This window comes from Cephus cinctus, unplaced genomic scaffold (assembly GCF_000341935.2).
Source record: "Cephus cinctus unplaced genomic scaffold, Ccin1 Ccin1_scaffold0654, whole genome shotgun sequence".
NCBI classification, from domain to species: Eukaryota; Metazoa; Arthropoda; class Insecta; order Hymenoptera; family Cephidae; genus Cephus; species Cephus cinctus.
Genome location: NW_014333286.1, coordinates 285,696 through 304,074, shown reverse-complemented (window position 1 = coordinate 304,074; position 18,379 = coordinate 285,696). Strand labels below are relative to the sequence as shown.

The window sequence follows — 18,379 nt, the reverse complement described above, 5'->3', positions numbered from 1 at the left end:
AAAAAAAAAAAAAAAAAAAAAAACAGAAAGGTAATACGTACTAAAAATATATTTTATTTATTCAGTATTTGATAATTAACGAGATGTTTTTCAGACAGTGGTGGGACTTTATAATGATATTTGCAATAACCGGAGGGCTACTGGCTATTCCGTATAAAGCAGCATTCGTAATGATCGACAGAACGTTAACATGGACTTGTGTGAAAAATTGTGTACTTCTAATGTGCTGGGCAGATATCATCGTGAATTTAATGACCGGGTAAGTATACTTGAAATCACTATCAACTACTGATAGCAATGACACTTTGCAGAAGCGAAATATTTGCATCCCTGAGTGTTACGACATCTATAGATATGCATATACATATATTTTATCCCTTCTTGATATGAAACGTCACAATGCGCTACGGGGAAAAATAATGTTTACAGATTCTATGACAAAACTGACCGAATCGTTCATCTCAGAGAGAAGGAAATAATATTACGTTATTTAATTCGCGGTACCTTCTTCCCAGATCTTTTGGGATCAATACCAACGGACCTAATTTTCATAGGCATGTGGAACGATTGGATCGTAGCACGTGAATGTTCATCCTTAGTATATATATTTCGAATATTTTCCATGTACTCGTACATAAGTAAATTATCACGCACATACGAGATACCACGTGTCTTCTACAAGCTTTCCAGTATGATATTCTGTGTAATGATGGGATTTCATTGGCAAGCATGTATTTACTGGATCATACCTGTCATGGTAACCTCAATGAAGCTGCCTACGCAACCATCAGCAGAATCCTGGATAACCAGCAGTAAACTTTGGGATAGTGACAGTCAGTCACAATACATCTCAAGTTTGCTTCGCTCAGTGGCTGTTTTCACTTGTTCTGGAGATGTTGAGATGGCGCCGCAGACAGTCGAGGATCAATGGCTGGTGATAGTGCTGCAAGTTCTAGGCTCTTTGACCTTCTGTCTCGTGATAGCATATGGCATGCAACTATTCAAAGGTAACAACAGCTCGAAGCTCAAGTATCAAGCAACCATGGCTCAACTTAGGCAATACATGAGACACAAGCAGCTTTCTGCTCAGACTCAGAAACGCTTCGTAACCTATTATGAATTTCGATTTTATCATCAATTCTTTCGCGAAAACGAGATCCTGAACAGCCTGTCTGCGCAGATGCGACAGGAAATAGGGATGCACTCGTGTCGGAAGCTGGTAGAGAACGTGACGTTCTTCAACAACTTACCTATGTCGGTACTGGTCCGCATAGTGGCCCTGCTGCGCTCTGAAGTCTTCCTGGCGAACGATGTCATCGTTCGTTCTAACCAGCCTGGCGACTGCATGTATTTCATTGCCACGGGGACTGTTGCAATTTATACGAATTCCGGGAAGGAGGTCTGCCACTTGGAAGACGGCGCTCATTTTGGGGAAATCGCGCTAGTTATGCCGGACGAACGCAGAGTTGCTAGCGTTGTGGCTGTTGAGGTCTGCGAGCTTTATAGGCTTGAAAGGGCTGATTTTGCCAGGACGATTCATCCTTATCCGATGCTGTGGGAACGTATCAAGAAGATCGCTGTGGAACGACATGAAAAGACGACTATTCTTAATGCACAATAAACTACAGCGTCATACTTTTACAGTGTGGCAATAAAACGATTAGCCGATGCAAGTACGAAGAATAAAACAGTGACCTTTTTTAATGGTCGTTTGCTCCGACAAAGGATGGACCAGTAAAATGAATTTAAAAAGCTAGTTGTATTTAACGCGAAGATCGTTAAGGTGTTTCACGTTGAAGATACATCGCTTCCGATATTCCATGTTCGGGGATGAAAGTGAGTTCTGAAAATAAAAAAAAAATAAAATAAAGGAACCAGCAACTGAATTAAAATTATGATTGCATGAAATTGTCGACAAACAATTTATTTCAACATAATGCATCGGGATTTAAAATATTAATCATAAGTAATATTTCTTTACAATTTTTACTTGTACGCCAATAAGCAGCAATCTGTCGGGAAAATTTGTACTCTACTGGAAGTACAAGAAAAAGCGCAGCTAATCAATAATTTTTCCACAGCAGATAATATTAATTGTACCATAGATATATAGCTAATTAGCAAAAATTAATTCCATTAGGTTCTCCCTTTAAAGGTATCTCCCTTTAAAGCTCTCAAAGTAAAAGATTCTTAGCTGCGAAGGAATTTTTAAATTATAAATGGCAGTTAGCGCCGTCGGGAATTCCGATGGCGGTGAAAAGTAGTAGACGCACGCCCATTCGACAAAACAATGGTTTGTGCGCATCGACGCATGGGCAGAGCGCAGATGACAATGGAACGCTTAGTAGGGTTGGGCATTGTAATAGGTCGGCGATGCGCCTGCTTGGTAGGAAGTTGGAACACGCGCGCGAGCGCACGCACTCGGAGGCCCAAGCCGCCCCAGCCCCCACCCCACTGGGCGCCGCGTGCCGCCTATTGTTATCAGGAGGGTTCCAGTAGAAGAGAGGGCACCGAGAGGGCCGTTTGTGCCGGCTTGCTGGCTATGGTTATGTGCTGGCCACACCCCGCGGAGCCAGCCAACGGGAGTGCCTTTGGCGCTCGCGACCGGCGACCCACCTGACCTCGCCATGGGCAGATCCGCCGCTCGCATCGCGCCTATTGTTCCTTCCGTGTGCGCACCCGATCCCGGCTGGAACCTGCCGCCGCGACGCTTTAGCTCGGCGCGACACTTTGAGCCAATCGAACGCTCCGAGCCTCCCGCCTCGTTGCTGTCACCGAGTAGAATGGCCTTGGCGCTGGATTTCACGAATTTACATTCTTTATTTGAATTTTGGTTGTGTTCTTCTTTCTCCTTTTTTAAAATCTTTTTATTTATCGTTCTCTTGTCTTTTTTCTACGCCCCCATTGTCATGACACAGAAATGACCGATGATACTTGACAGTACTCGAATAAGATGAAAGACCTAGCGATCGGGGAATGCTCGTTTGCATGCCGTGGGACTTCAGAAAGAAAAGAGGGTATCCTATTGAAGTAAGGTTGTATATAGCTACACGAGGGGACGTAAATAATGGTGTAAATTCGGTAGCTCCGATTTTTTAATTCTCCACACAGTTTCAAAAAATAATGGTACCTCCCTTTAGAAAAGCTTTGGGTCTTAAGTTGTACGACGCCTGCCGTCTGTACGGGTGGCACGTTATTCGGCCGTCTTCCTGAAGATTTCTAATAAACAGATATACAGCATACCTATAGTAACAAAACCCGGCGACGGCGACCCTGGCTACCTTCTCCTCCTCGGCGGGTCGATACTCTGCGGGCCACCAGCCTCCCCCGTCGACCCGTAACCCCACAATTCCCTCTCTCACGGGCTCACTCTCCTCCTCGGCGTCTCTGCACCCCTTCGCCTCACTCTCTCCTTCCATCCTACTCCCTCGTGCTTTCTCTTACTCTCTCTCTCCTTCTCTGTCTCGCCTTGTCCCTCCTAAGGACCCCTTGCTCCCTTCTATCCTTCGAACCACGTACCCATCTTCAGCCAGAATCATTCCGTCCGTTCCGTTATTTCCACCGGTTCCGTTCCCTGGCATCCCTTTATCAGCCTCGTAGCACCGACCATAGGTGCACCGCTTGATTGATCGTTTATCGATACGCAGACCACCCCGGCGAGCAATACGATCTCCTCCGTACAGGCATTACACATTTATAAGGGCGTTAAACACGAGCCGCATCAGTGGCATATAGTGCTCTAGTAGGTACCCCACCTCACTGCACCCCACCGCACCCCTCCCCATCTGGTACCCGACCGCCCCTCACTCGCGCCCTCTTGGCTGTCTTCCTCCTCCCCTTGGCCCTTCAACCCCTTTGGACTCCTCTTTTCCTTCTCCTCCTCCTCCTCCTCCTCCTCCTCACCAACACCCAAACCCGCCGACCTCTTTCCAAAAGCCTGCCCACCCAACCAACGAAGCTGGATCGGTTTTGTGTATAGGGAAGCCCATGGTCGATTGGTGTCGGTGTGTTTGTAAGCTCGGAGCAACATTGATGTTACGACTGGGGCGTCCGCCTCCATTATTTCACCCCAACTGTGCCTCAAACCATCGTCAACCAGCTACCCCAACCCGCGAATCCAAACACAACCGATATGTATTGATATGGGCTTCCGTTTACCATTGACTACATACGTAACTCGACGGCTACCAGCCCCCGCACACGCTTCCGAATAGTATATCAATTTTTAACGACCGCTCAAATCGTTCCAGCCAGTATTCTATTCCGCGTGCCACTCTCGATTCTTCTAACCCTCTAACGGCCGGCCAATTCGCTTCAGTGTGAAAGCTCCCTTTTTTCATTCAGCCCGAGATCTCAGGTATCCTATAGACAACTCGTTGCTCCATTTTAACGGGTTACCCAGAAAGTTCCAGCTCGTCTTTTCAACTATGAAAGATGCTCCTGTGTGTCTTTATATCATTTCCCAAGTATATCTCCATACTCCTGCACGCTTTTACCTCTTAATGACGTTTCACTCGTTACAATCTGCCACGTGTTCTCTATACTCCGGTCTCTTCCTGAAATCGATACTTGACCTTTTATCTCTGGCGTAGTTGGGCGATCGCTGGGTCACACCGGGAACGTCTTGTTTTTACGTGAGACGTAGGATTAACGTTAATTTTCACCATGAAAGATACCATTATCAGATTTGGTCCTGCGATCCACGTGTCATTGGAATCGAAGTAAGAAATCGCTCAGTTCTCAAGGACCACCGCTTTATACTATCATTTATTTATCAGTGTAACACTACTGCTTTAATCGCTGCATCAGAATATCGCAGCGCGACGTATTACAATGCTCGATGTCCGTCACACGTCTCTGAGCTCGAACGATGGCATTTATAAGGCAGTGTCAACAACGGCGGGTAATGACGTGCGTCCCGTTTGAGTTGCTCAGCAGGAGGGAGCAATGGGCGGGCGCACCCGCAACGCATCATCGGCGTCACGCCACATTGAACATCATTGTCCGGCTTGAAGCCGTCGTTTATCGTTCGGATGACGGTGGCCACCGAGATCACTAGCTAGACAATCCTTGTTCCCCACTTCCACTTGACCTCGGGTCAATCTTTTTTATGACCACAGTACTAATCTTTTCGAAAAAAAATGAACTGCGCATTCTCCATAACCATTGTTATACGGAGTGCAAGCTATTGTCAAGGCTGAACAATCGTGCAGCTACGAGCAGGAAGTGCTTTATTATTTTTCTATGTTCAATCGTCATTGGAGTTACTACTTTTGTGTAGGCTACTTGCTTTTTCGCAGGATATGGGGGGGCCTTATGCATACGTCATAAAAAATAGGGGTTCGTATGTGTAAGTGCACGTAAAAGTTAAAAAAAAAATTTTTAAACAAATGAGTATATCGATCCTGGTAAAATTGACACGCGATTTCAATTTACGGATGTGCATGGAATTTGGATTTGCACTTGTTCAGTAATCTCGGTTTGAAAACTACGCATGCGCAAAAATCTTTCGATTTTATGGTCAAAGTCTGGATCAAAAGTTTTTGACGAATCGTTAAATTGATCGACTTCTAATTTTAACGAGAAATTAAGTTCTGGATGTCATGGGTAAATTTGCTGACGTCTAGCACTTCACAGTTTCAATCGGTACGTGCACGAAGATTTAGAAACTTACCGTCGTACGTGTGTATCCAAATATCTGAATAAACTAATCGGGTTGAAATTCATAAGAGCCATTTATAAATGCCAAATACTATCAATTCGAAGGTTTCGCATCCGCGAAGTTAATATTTTTTTAAAACATACAACAAATGCATATGATGCAACCGTATGGGTTAAGCGATCGTTCCTCAAGGCAAACCCGTTTGCTCTGACATGTATAAACTCTATCAACTGTTCTTCTGCTAACTCTCGTTCTCCTTTCCAAGTCCGTATTTTGTCGCCATATTTGTCGGAAACCGATATCACAGGATATCACAGCAATTGCGATTTATCTGCTCGTCCAGCCCTGATTTAGAATCAGCTGGTACGTAGCAGGTATAATACATGGGATTGGCCTTTGACTCGTTTCTCACAACACCCCTGTTCCGATTACCCCTGTTGAAAACGAGGGTTAATTTTGCAAATCATCTTCGGCCCCTTGTTACTACGGACTCAGGATTATCTTGCAGTCGGGCAATTCGTTGCAGCTATCGACCAAACGATTAATATCAGCGAACGATGATTTGCACTAATAGGAGATGCGTTGTTGGGAAGATACTTAAGTATCGGACAGAGCATCTTATGTTAGCGAGACGAGAGAAGTACGTTTTCATTAATTTCTGCTTCCGAAAGTGCTACCGTATTTAGTTTATTTCTTTGGCATAAGTCGCCGTGAAATTAATTTATCATTTTCACGTATGGAAATTATCAGTTTTTATGCAAATCCAAGAACACGTGCCACCTGTGTGAGAACACCGTTCTGTGACAAGATACACATAAATTGTACAAGTGATATTAATCGCTAGACGAATTTGCCTAGTGAATAACAAATTTTTTCAAAAATTTGTTAATCAATAGAATCATATATTTCTTATTAATTTATTTGAGTTAGATAAATGATTTTTAACTCGTACATTTGTAATTATAATGAACGGTACAATAATGTTTATAAGGATATTGGAAGATGATAAGTATCTGATATTTCCTTAATATTTTTTCAATAACAATTAAACTGCTTATTACAAACGAGTCTATGTGATTTGTATGACTTTCACATTTGTGCCAGTTTATAAGCTGATCGCGTACTTTAATTACACGTTTTGAAAAACATGAAAAACCTTATCTGTCTTTAATAGACACATATTCACAATATTACAGATACAATAATATATGCTAAGTTCAAAAAAAGGAATCGGGTTGGTGTTAACTTTGAAAACTTTTTTGGATTGAGTATCGCAATAACAATAAAACGACAGTACGAGGTAGTTTAGATTAAAAATTCCTGAACTTTTGAGTGATAAGTACCGGAAGCTATATATTATTTGAAATGAAAACTTTTGAAAATACACAAACACTCACATAAATACATATATGTGTATTGTGAACTGAAAACCGTGACTTGCGAATCGTCGATCATTCCTTAAACAAATAACCTCTCGTTATAAATGAGCAAAGTTGTTTGAAGGTTCCTTGTTCCGTTCATTATCACTTTCTTCGTAGGAACTTCAGCCCTGTCTTACACTTTTCGTACCTTAACAAATGATGAGGCAAAATTCACTTTAATACACTTCCTGAGAATTAACTTTTTTTTTCATCAATTTAAGTATGTACTGTTTGAACCAATATACAGCATCTCAGTATTCATAATAATGCCTGATTGTTAATCCTATGTCATGAAGTAACACAAATAAGCGCCAATACAAAAATAAGCGCAAAAAACATGAAAAGTTATTTTTTAATGAAAAGCATGTTGAATTATGCAGGTTATGGAAACATGTTGAAAAAACTATATTTATGACTTCCTTTAATTTCTTACCACGTTTGTATAATTTGCTTGATTAACTACCAACACTTCTGCAGAGACCACTTGTCGATATTATTGTAATACATTTTAATGAATTTACTATACACACAGTGAATATCGCCATTGGAATACTTATTATGTAAGATAGATGTCACGTTCAGAAAACCTTGCTTTGCAAGCTATTAAATAAAAACTCCACAAAAATTCGCTGAGTAAGAATGTATTAAGCTTGACAAACATAGCAATTATAAAATGACTAATAACACGATGCATCATTAATTAAAAAAAAAAAAAGTAAAATCGCTACACACTCTTAAACACTTTGTTTCACCTCACCCAAGCAGTACAGAATAGGTAGCACGTATTCACACCTTGCTTATAACTCAACCGCCTGGAGCAAAATTCATTCAATCACAGTTCAAGTATTGAGCATTATTCTAGCTATTCTTAACACAAAGTGTCTTTAAAAGCTAGATTTGAACAGAGGCAATCTTAAAAATTTTTTAGTCTTTTAGACTGTAGACCAGCCACAGGCGGGGACCTCCTAAACCAGCGAATTCTTTATAAAAAACAATATTCATCTTTCCAAAAGCTAGATGACGTGTTTTGGTAATATTTAATAAAAACAAAATGAAAGAATGAGCGAAACGACGTTAAGTTTTTGTGCTGTTAGTAATAAACGATGGATGATTAGTATTAAGTGGCGTTAGCAGTTCAACTCGAAGATCAGCCATGGTGGCTGCACGATAGCGTGCGTACACGTATAGGCGTATTCAGGCAAGGTATCGTTACGTGGCGTTCATAGTGGTCCACGGGGACCACCCGGAGCGCTGGGCATCTGAATTAATTATTTGTTTTAATATAAAATCCGCAGGGTGTGATTTAGTCGGCCGCCACAGGGGCAAGTAGGCACTCGAGCGCATAAACAAGTCGGTGTCGTGTTGTTCCCCTGAGATGTATATGTACCTGACTAACAAGTTACCAGCACGGCGCGGCCAGTGTGAAAGCCGCGCTTGATTCTACGTGTGACCACCTCGGATCCACCAGCGGACATCGCTAAAGAGAATCCACTGAACACAATATTCTTGGGTTCTCGCGCATCATTGAAAATTGCACGCGTCACGAGGAGCATACATTCCACTAGCAAGGAACACGGCTGCTCGACCGTTTTTCGAGAATGTTCCGTGAGCTATGTCGTTTCCTTGTGCACCGCGAAGAGGTAGGACCTGGACTACGGGGAGGAGGTGAAATACTTTTTCGAAGAATTTTTCAATGAGCCTTTTAGTCTACAGGCACCTCGGGATCGTTACCGGTTTTGGACGCAGAACGGAATGGAGAGTTGGTCATTCTCCTGCATACATTTGATTCGTAACAAATGGGTACCATTGTTGTAACAAGGTATTATTAGTAAAATACTCCAACTCGTAATTACCCAAGTATATTAATGGTCGTCGGATTTGTCATACATTTTTTTTTTTTTTTTTTTTTTCATACGTTCCACTTGGACATGGATAACTTTTATTTCCTAGTCATTGTCCGCGTCCGCCCATAAATTATTATCTTAGTCGAGATTTACGTTGGCAAAAGGAAGCTCAAATAAAATCTAGCTCAATCGCAGCTTCGGAATCTCATTAATGGAAAGAAGTGAGGTCGCGTGTAGCAGAGAGTAGCGTTCATAGCTATTGGTCAGGATCGGAGGCCGGCAGACCACTAATCACCACTAATGTTAATATTATGCAGCAACCACAATGCTCTACGTGGAACCTCGATAAACCACGAGTGGATCTCGGAGATGCATGCACCTCTCGCATGCAATCCTCCTCTGTCCAGCCAGTCCTATCCGTAGCTTCTATACGGATCGTTTCGACTTGGATCTTTGGAGCCTGCTTGCAATTTGACTTTTTAATCTTTCGCTCGACTCACTCAATTTACTTGGCTCAATTTCCTCATTGCACGATCCACTGTCCATTCCGAGATTGAAATTTAAATTGTGAAATTATAGGCATGTGTCATAGAAACAGGATGAAAGGAATGACGATTATGTTGGAGAACAATGTATTATATCTTTCATTGTTAAATACGCATTTGGACCGAGAACTATACTGTCGCCTAAAGGGTTTTCTTTTAAGCCTATTGTAAATATACTCGGACCGTTGTTCATCGTGCTACGTAGAAAGGAACGCACTTTTTATAGGAGTCACTTTGGAACATTAATCATTTTAGAAATTTTATTTCTAACTATGCGTCTCTCGTAATTACGCATTCGTGAGTGAATGCTAATAGATGGTCACTGACAATAAATTGAATAGCCACATCGATCCAAGGCGATTCTGTTTGCGTTTAATTGACGCCGCTGCAGCCGCCGAAACTTCGAGCTTCGACGTCAACATCCTCTATTCGAGAACATAAAGAGAAAACATTGAATTTCAACACTGACTGAGATCATTTGTTGAATAGTCATTTCACATTATAATAGGATATAACGAGTTTGTATACCACTTTATTTAGCGGGGTGACTATTATTACTATGGCAACAGTAAAACTTAAGTGATAACACAGTCTGCGTAAGTCAAAAAAACTACTTTTCTTCATGGATATTATAATTATCGAACTTTTTGCTTTTTACGATATAACATAATGAGGTGGCAATTACCTATCAGATATCCAAGTAAGTTTCCACATAAATGCCATAATCAATCATCTGCATATTAAATGTTATCTATTGCATCCGGTAGCAATATTTTATGTATCGTTTAAATGATGTGAAATTTTTTATTTGCAATTTGACATACTCTTTATCAAAATTGGTAATGCAGCTTGTCGTACTTGTATCTTTAGAGCGTTTAATCGATTAATGTGTAAGACACTTTCGAATATGTCCATTAAGGCGCTTTTATTACGTCATACCCACCACTTTGTTCGTATTTTGTGCTACTTTTAGCGAAGACCATAGTACAAGTGGATTGTAGCGATTGGAAGTTAAAAGTAATTGTGACAGTGCGCGTAAAGTCATCAGGTTATTTTTCGAGAGACTCAAATACCTATTTAACATGCGCGATATGTTTGATCGTACGATATAAACCGTTCACGCAGCAGCCCACGTTTACGTCTTGCGAGGAAACTTGCCTTACCGGTAAAATAGAAATGCGATTGTGACTCGATGGGACACCAACTGGCTCAAGATTTTTGTACGTTTCCATGTCACGTAATCGCGACAGTTGCTGTTGCTACTTTGAGAAATAGTTGAACGTGCCAGCGGATCGAATGCAAATTTTGACTACCTCTTTTCTAATCGACTGGTTAACTAATATTTAAATGAAACTGTTACGTGATACGTATATTAATAACAGGTCAACTTTAATATACGATACATGATTGATCGTTTATTGCGAGGCTGGTTGAAACGAAAAGTATTTTGAAAATTTTTATCATTCATGATTAAGTGATATTGTTTAATCTCTGGAACAATCGTGTTCGTTATCGTCCGCGTTGATTGTAAGTGATAAATTGAATTAAATAATGGCACAGCAAACCGAAAACTGGAGGCACACTTTTACTTTAATTGGCAGTGTCATCAAGTAACATACATGAGTAATATAGCAAGGGTTAAGTGGAATTACAAAATAGGACTGACTTTCTTCAAACTTTACTTGATTAATTGAAAATATAAAAGTTCTGGATTCAAAAATTAATTTGAAGATTTAAACATTGCCTTACCATGATTAATAGTGTTCAATTTCTTCCTATAGTAAATCCAACATCAGTTATTCTGATCGAGTACTGAATAATTCTCTATATTCATATGCTAATATAACATCGCATATTGAAATATTTCCTGACTTAATTTTCATCATCAAAGGTTACTGATTATCCCAAACAATGTTGAGTACCACGTTTAGCAATGACCCACGTATATGTATTATTCAAAGAAGTAACTAACTTCACGTAAAGAAGTCCCAATTTCGTTCATTAAATTTGTAAATTAGTTTCTAAAAAAACTTGTACAAATATATAGCGTCCTTAACTCTACACGAGCTTTGCTTTTCCGTACCTTGGAGGTAAAATATTTTCGCAGCACATCGACTAATAGGGCGCCTAAAGCGCAGCTCGTATCTGTAACAGGTAATTTCTTCACGAAGTCCATCGAGCAGTTACGATCAGCAGTTGTCTTCCGCAGGCACACGTTACAAGTATTTTTCGTACCGTTATACGAGCTACCATATAAAACCAATATAAATCAACTGACCCTTAAGGGCAACGATAACAAGAACAACGATGCCAATATGACAATTCTTGAGCGGCGATCTTTTTGGCGTAGACGCGCTCCCGCGCCTGAGTGGCACGCTTACTCTTGCAACGGCACAAACATTCCCCGGGGAAGGCCTATTAATAGGAGGCCGAGCATACCATAAGCGAATGTCCTCTTTGAGAAGCAGAACCAGCTCGGCCGAGGAGGAGGACGCCTGTACTTTCCGAAGAGACACGAAGACAGTACACCTATAAGCTCCTCGAAGTCAGCTCGGAGTAATTACAGAGGTGGTTTAAAATAATGAAAATCTATTAGTTGGTAGCGGCTCATAGTAATGATATTCATTTAAGGGTTGGACCCATCCGATGAGGGAAGGAGTCCGTGCGTGAGCGCGTGTGTATATCGACGAGGAGAGGAGAGCAGAGAGAGAAATGATGAAGGAAGCTAAGAGAAAAGAGAAAAGAGAGAGAGAGAGAGAGAGAGAGAGAGGAGAGAGTCCAGGAGATTCGAGGGCTGGTGGTGTGCAGGAATCGAGCGAGCGCCGCCTTGCTGGTCGGTTGGGGTCGGTGACTCGAACGGTCGCCGATCCGTCAGTCGATTACTCTGGGGATCTTACGTGAACATGGAAACAGGTTCTTGGAATCCGGTTCTCGATTCTACATACGACTCTAATCAACGCGGCTAGATTGCTGCATCGTTCGCTGGTTGGCTGGTTGGTTGCTTGGTCGGCTGGTTGTTGGTTGGTTGGGTGGTTGGTTCGTTGGTCGACTGCTGGGCTGGTTCGTTTATTAGTTCCTTGGATCGTTTCTCAGTACGCACGTATGTTCATACATTTGTATGTTCGTTTGTTTCATTTCGCCCTCTGGTACTACGTACATTGCTGCTCTCTACCTGCATTGCATTGCTGCACTTACATTGTGCGTACGTGCCACCGTGCGCCCGCTAACTTACACGGATCTTGTGCACTTAGCTGCACTCGCTGCCTATTATCCTCGATTGTACATCTAGTACCCATCGTCATCTTATGAACTCCCTCGCGGATTCGTTTTCGCAATGGCTTCTCGCGTAAGTGATTAGGAATATAGGCGATGCACTTATTATGGAGAAAAATAACTACGGAGGATCTCGTTGGCTTCTAATACCTGTGAAATTGTCTAGATTGAATAGAAAAAAATTTCAAGCATGTACGACGATAATTAGAGCGATACTTATTTTGACTGTAAACTTCGAGAAATGTGTAATGAACAATAAAATTCAACAAATAATATTTATCATATAACGTAGTCCTTAACGCTATGTGAGGATAAGCTTATTTTATTGCAATGTATCGAATGATAATCATACGTATACATACAGTGAATTAATTAATATCAGAATTCACCGAAGTCTCATTATAATATAATGTACATACTCGAGGTGACGCTCGAGGGGGCTGAGACATATCTACTTAACCAGACATTGATAAAATAAAAAGTGCGTAGGAATTCTGTGTAGAGGAATTATACGAGGACACGTTGCTAACAGAGCCAATAGAATGAAAGTTCTTGTTTGAAGGAAGGATCGATTAATTGAAATATTCGAATCATCAATAACATGGTGCGGCGTTACTTAGGCACAAAGAGAGAAAACCCTTAGCGGGTCATGTTACTCCAAAATAATTGTCGTTTCTAACGATGTCAATGAGATGCGGTCGAGAGTAGCAGGACGGTGGTCCAAGGTCGTCCACCTGTCAGGTTATCCTGTGGGATCCAAGATGCCTGAATAGTCGAGAGTGTTCGAAACACGCAATGCACATCGATGACGAGTAGTCAATAGACCCCTGTTACGTGCGATATGGCTCTTTAATAAATATATCTTGTTTCTTCTAGAATGCGATAGTTTATTATCTTTGCCTGTAGCCTTTGAAATATACAATGTCAACTTAATGGCATACAGATCGATTGCTTTGAATATACTTATGATAAATACCAATTAGAACTGGAGTACACCAAGTCGAAAAACAAGTTTGATCTATTATTCTATTACGGAGATAATAGACTATAATTAAATAAATAACTCTGAGCAGGATTAAGGCAAACCTGAAGATAGGAGAAACAAGGAGGTAAACAGTAGACACGAGGTTTCAGTTATTTCACAATAACGTACTGTATTACAAACGAGGACATTTACACAATCGTCTTCGTAATGTTATACCCACCAACGTCGGACTGCGTTACGGATACTCAACGTAGCGACAACTCTCTGAATTCGAGTGAGAGTTTCTACTGTAGCGTCACCAGCGTGTCTTCGTTTCGTTTGTTTTCCATATACGCTGGACCATCGTCGCCTCAAAGTTACGACTTAGAGCTCTTTGTAATCCTACACAATTCCCTCGACACGTACCGGCGCTATACGACGCGGTTCCCTATGAGACGGAGACCCGCTCGTTTCTCCGCGCTTTCGACTTTCAAAGTGAAACGTTATAGCTCATAGCCTATCTCGATCGTCGATGCTTTAAAAGAAACAATTTAGTCCTTGGTCGTATTACAATTTAGTCGCCGACCGTTTTCTCGCTCGGTTATCCCATAATCGATCATCGGTCAATTCGAGTTTGGAGTCGCCCGATAATAATAGCTGGAGTAAATTCGATTCGGCCGAAGAAACGAGCACGCGTAAGGACAATCGTCAACCGGTTGTACCTCACGGCATATATTCTTTTGATACCCCGAGGCCAAGACGAAAGTTTGCGCCGTGATCGTGCACGAGGTTCAAGGCACGAACTATACAGCCGATAGAATGTGGAATACGAGCCCTAAAAAAGGCTGCTTGTAAATTAGTGCGCGCGTAGGTACAAACCTACCAGCATGGCACGAGGAAACGTGTCGATGGGAGTTTTGTCGTATTTCGACGCGATGCCCAACGAGACGCAACGCCCTGACTGTGTTTCCTATGTTCCACGTCTCGAGTTCAAAAAGACTGCATTCATACGTTAAGTTTCGTTTTCACTGCGAGCCATCGGCGCAGTGGTCTAATGTTCGCCATTTTCAAGGTGGCACGCTGGCAGTCTTCGGAAGACAGAGTCGGCTCATGTTCCAGGTCTCCTGCGATTTATCGCAAGGACACAGAAGTCTAGTCTGAGAAGACCCGGAGACATTTCTCTCCTTGTAAAAATGCTCTTATCCAGACTGGTGACTGGAATCTATTGAACTTTGCCATATGGCAGAATTATGGTCACGTGTCGAGGCACAAATATCCTTGTCGCGTTGCCGGTGTCGGTGGCTGTATCGAGAGTTTATAGCTCGCCGACGTAACCGGGCAGAGATCGATGTGGCACACGTCGACGCCGCTAATGGCTCCAGAGAACTGGATGTTCCTAAATCTAATTTCGAGTCGTAGCGTATAGTGATAAGGACGTAAAACAAGTATCGATGCGATAGGATCTTAAAAAGCAATAGGAGTCACAAGGCCGTATAGGTTATGAGCATTCTTCGTGTCTAGGACACATCCATGACTCCATACGCATATCTCCTGTATTTATTTAGAACATAAGTAATGAACCCGTCCGTGCATGTGCAAGTTCGACCTTGACGTTGCGTGACTCTTTCCATGACCGTTACGTGACGCAGCAAAAAGTCTTCTTGGAAGTAACAGTTCTACACCTTTCATTAAACTATTTTCGGCTGATATACCTATGACGCGTGTGGCTACCGTACGAAATCGACACCGCAAGGTCACGCATCTTCGACGGATGAACTTCACTCCAAATTAGGGTACCGGTAGATTAATGTTTTCTAGCTCACGAATACGTGCCTAGTATGCTCCTAGCTTTGTACGTATGCTTGAGATAGGTACCAGTATGTGTACTGTTTCCAAATGCACACGCGTGATGGAAACGGACAATACATGAACAAGAGGTGCACCTACGGAGAAGATGCTGCTGCGAGAGTAGGTTTGAACTGGTGGGAAAGGGCTGCAGAGTGGATTGACGATGTAAGAGGGGCCCGTGCATCACCTGTGTCGGGTTGCGGCCTAGGACCCATGGCTCGCGGCCCACGGGTATCGGGGCCTTGTTGTGGCAAGAGGTGCAACGGGGATGGGATCTTGCTGTGGCTACGGTGGCCACGGTGGCCGTGACGGAGACGAAGCCATGAGCATTGGAACGGGTATGAGGCTGGATGGGGCTGGATGGGGCTGGATGGGGCTGGATGGGGCACTCGTGGACCAGGCAGACAGCCACAGGGCGAGAGGGCCGAGAGGCGACTGCGTGTGTGACAAGTGAGGCCCGGGGGGGTATCTACGGGCACAAATGCACACGCGTACGGGGGACTACGGAGATCGGGGCCCGTACAAGCCCCGAAGAGGCCCCGCGCGCAAGACTCTACGAGAGCCGGGGCCTCTAGAAGCGAACGAACCGCGCGCGGCTGCCCTCCGGCGCTCGTCCGACGGCATTCCTTCCTCCAACCAGCTCGCCTCTTCATTCTTCCAGTCCTACCCTCCTCCTCCCCATCCTCTCTTTCTCGCACTCTCTTGCTCCCTCTTCTCCTGAGTCGGCAGCCTCTCTCGTTCTCTCTCACTCGCTCGCAAGGTCCCAATTTTAGTCTCGAAAGATGCCTAAACACCCGACTTTGTCACCTGTTGTTCCCTGCTGCCCCCGGACCCCTCGGCTCGCCCGCTTGTTTTCTCTCTTCCTCTTTTTCTTATTCTTCTTCTTCTTCTTTCTATCCACTCGCCGAAAGCCAAGTTTACCGGCTGATCGTTCTGCCTCGATTCACGTAGATATTCTCGCTAATGATTGCCCGATGATGCTAATGAGGACAAAAATGTAATTAAAAGACGTGAAATCGTAGCGCGACCTCCAGTCAACCTGTCAGCGTCCAACATAACGCTAAGACGACAACTACCACGGATCCAGAGAAAGTCTTTGAAAAAGAATCTTCCTTATTTGGAATTTCATTCGACACTTCTCACGTCGTATGATATTACTTTATGTTCCCTGCCGGTCACTGATCATTATTGATATTCAGCGATCCAACAGGACACGTCAGATCATTAAAACCTCGACCACGGCAATTACATTTATTTTACAACTGTCGTGCGGCAATATTCGAAGTCAAGGATCACATTTAAAAAAGAATCACACGAGTTCTTTTTATGTGGAAAACAGTCGATTTCCTCAATAAAATATTAATCTTTTACCAAGGCTCTCAACCGATATGCGTAATTCGCATTCGTAGAAGCACGAAGAACCGCGTCGTCCCCATGAGCATCCTTACTCTTTTAATCGGCATAAATAATAAATTATCGGCTTACTATATACATCGAAGGCAATATAATCTGCGCATGGACAACCGTATCGCGCAGCAGTAGCAGCGGAGGCTTCCTCTTAGCCTACAATCTGTCTTACATATTCATTATAGCTGCAGGGGGAACAGGTATTATCTTAGATGGTCGGTTCGGAACAACGTATAGCTTGTAATTTTCAGGGGCTCACTTGGACTACCCACTACCCACCCCTAGTACCCTTGCCGGCCGCCCCTCGGGCCGCCACCGTCCAGTCTCTTCTGCCTCCTCCTCCACCCTATCCTCTTCACTCACGTGTCCTCCCTTTCTCCCTTCCTCCCTTCTGCCCACTTTCACTCCATATAATGCCAGCTTCTTGCGCGCATCCTATCCCCTGTACGCACGTGCATGTACCGCCTGTGTACATATAGCGCCCGATAGTATCGCGTTGCTCATAAACGCCATTTGTCTCAGCTACGTTTCAGGCGGCTCCAGGAATTCTTGGTATTCGCCGTTCCGTCGTACCTTTGGGGACCATCGGGAGATTTGTCGCCGTGCGGCATAATACGAGACTCTTATTCGACGCTCACGATACGACACGACAGTCTGGGAGCTCACCGTGATTTAAATTATTGGTATTTCGAAGGGAAGGGTCTTTCCCGTCGCCGCTTAGCCATTTAACCTAATTCCGACTTCTCATTCTGATTCTGAATGCCGATCTTTAGACTTTCTTTTTAATGTTCATTTTCCTTCACCAACATTCGATTTTTTTTTTTTTTTTTTTTTTTGAGTAAATTCATCGTAACATTTATACCGTGGACAATACACGTTAATCGATCGATCGGCGATAGTCAGGTTTCTTTTTCCTAGAAACAATAGTCCACCCGACTTGAAGGAACGCTACGAAACACAGGAAAGACATAAATTTTCAAAAGTGTCCGTGCGGAATGAACGTCCCTTCAAACAAGAGACTAAGGCTGTGGATTCTTTCAAGCAGTGAACGTCTTGATATTTACTTCTGTGTATTTTTGTACATGTTGCAAGACGAATGACCGAGCCATATTTCAAATGGGATATACGACTGCATCTGTTTACAGAATCTAGGATACAGAGACTCCGCATAGCGAATGACTGATAGGACGTGGTATTCGGCAAACAACAACCCTTCATGGAACTTGAACATGGCGACGGAAGGCATGTTTCAAAGTATCTTGGTTTTATCAAGTTTCGTAAATGACACTTGCAGCGACGTAAAGTGTTGGTAAGCCTACGCAACGATTTTTCAAAGTGATAAGAGGATCAACTAAACCATCAAAAACACACATCCATACATCGACGTTCGATACGGTAGGCAGCATTATTATGTA

At 42.9% G+C, this 18,379-nt stretch overlaps 2 protein-coding genes across 3 annotated transcripts in view; one reads left to right on the top strand and one right to left on the bottom strand.

Moving 5' to 3' along the window:
• Positions 1–1,702, top strand: part of LOC107269406 (potassium/sodium hyperpolarization-activated cyclic nucleotide-gated channel 1) — a 5,435-nt gene extending 3,733 nt beyond the window's left edge. For both annotated transcript variants that reach the window (XM_015743207.2, XM_025086694.1), the window contains 2 exons: positions 95–259; positions 430–1,702. In XM_015743207.2, coding sequence (XP_015598693.1) covers positions 95–259; positions 430–1,621 — 1,357 coding nt within the window. In that variant the 3' untranslated portion in view covers positions 1,622–1,702. The remainder of the gene's footprint in view (positions 1–94; positions 260–429) is intronic.
• A 7,998-nt stretch (positions 1,703–9,700) lies between these two features.
• On the bottom strand, positions 9,701–17,575 carry LOC112494591. The gene is made up of 4 exons (XM_025086705.1): positions 17,538–17,575; positions 11,751–11,887; positions 11,556–11,617; positions 9,701–9,897 (listed from the first exon to the last, which is right to left on the bottom strand). The coding sequence occupies exons 1-4, from the start codon at positions 17,573–17,575 to the stop codon at positions 9,781–9,783; spliced, it is 354 nt and encodes a 117-aa protein (XP_024942473.1). The 3' UTR covers positions 9,701–9,780.
• Between the last annotated feature and the right edge of the window lie 804 nt (positions 17,576–18,379).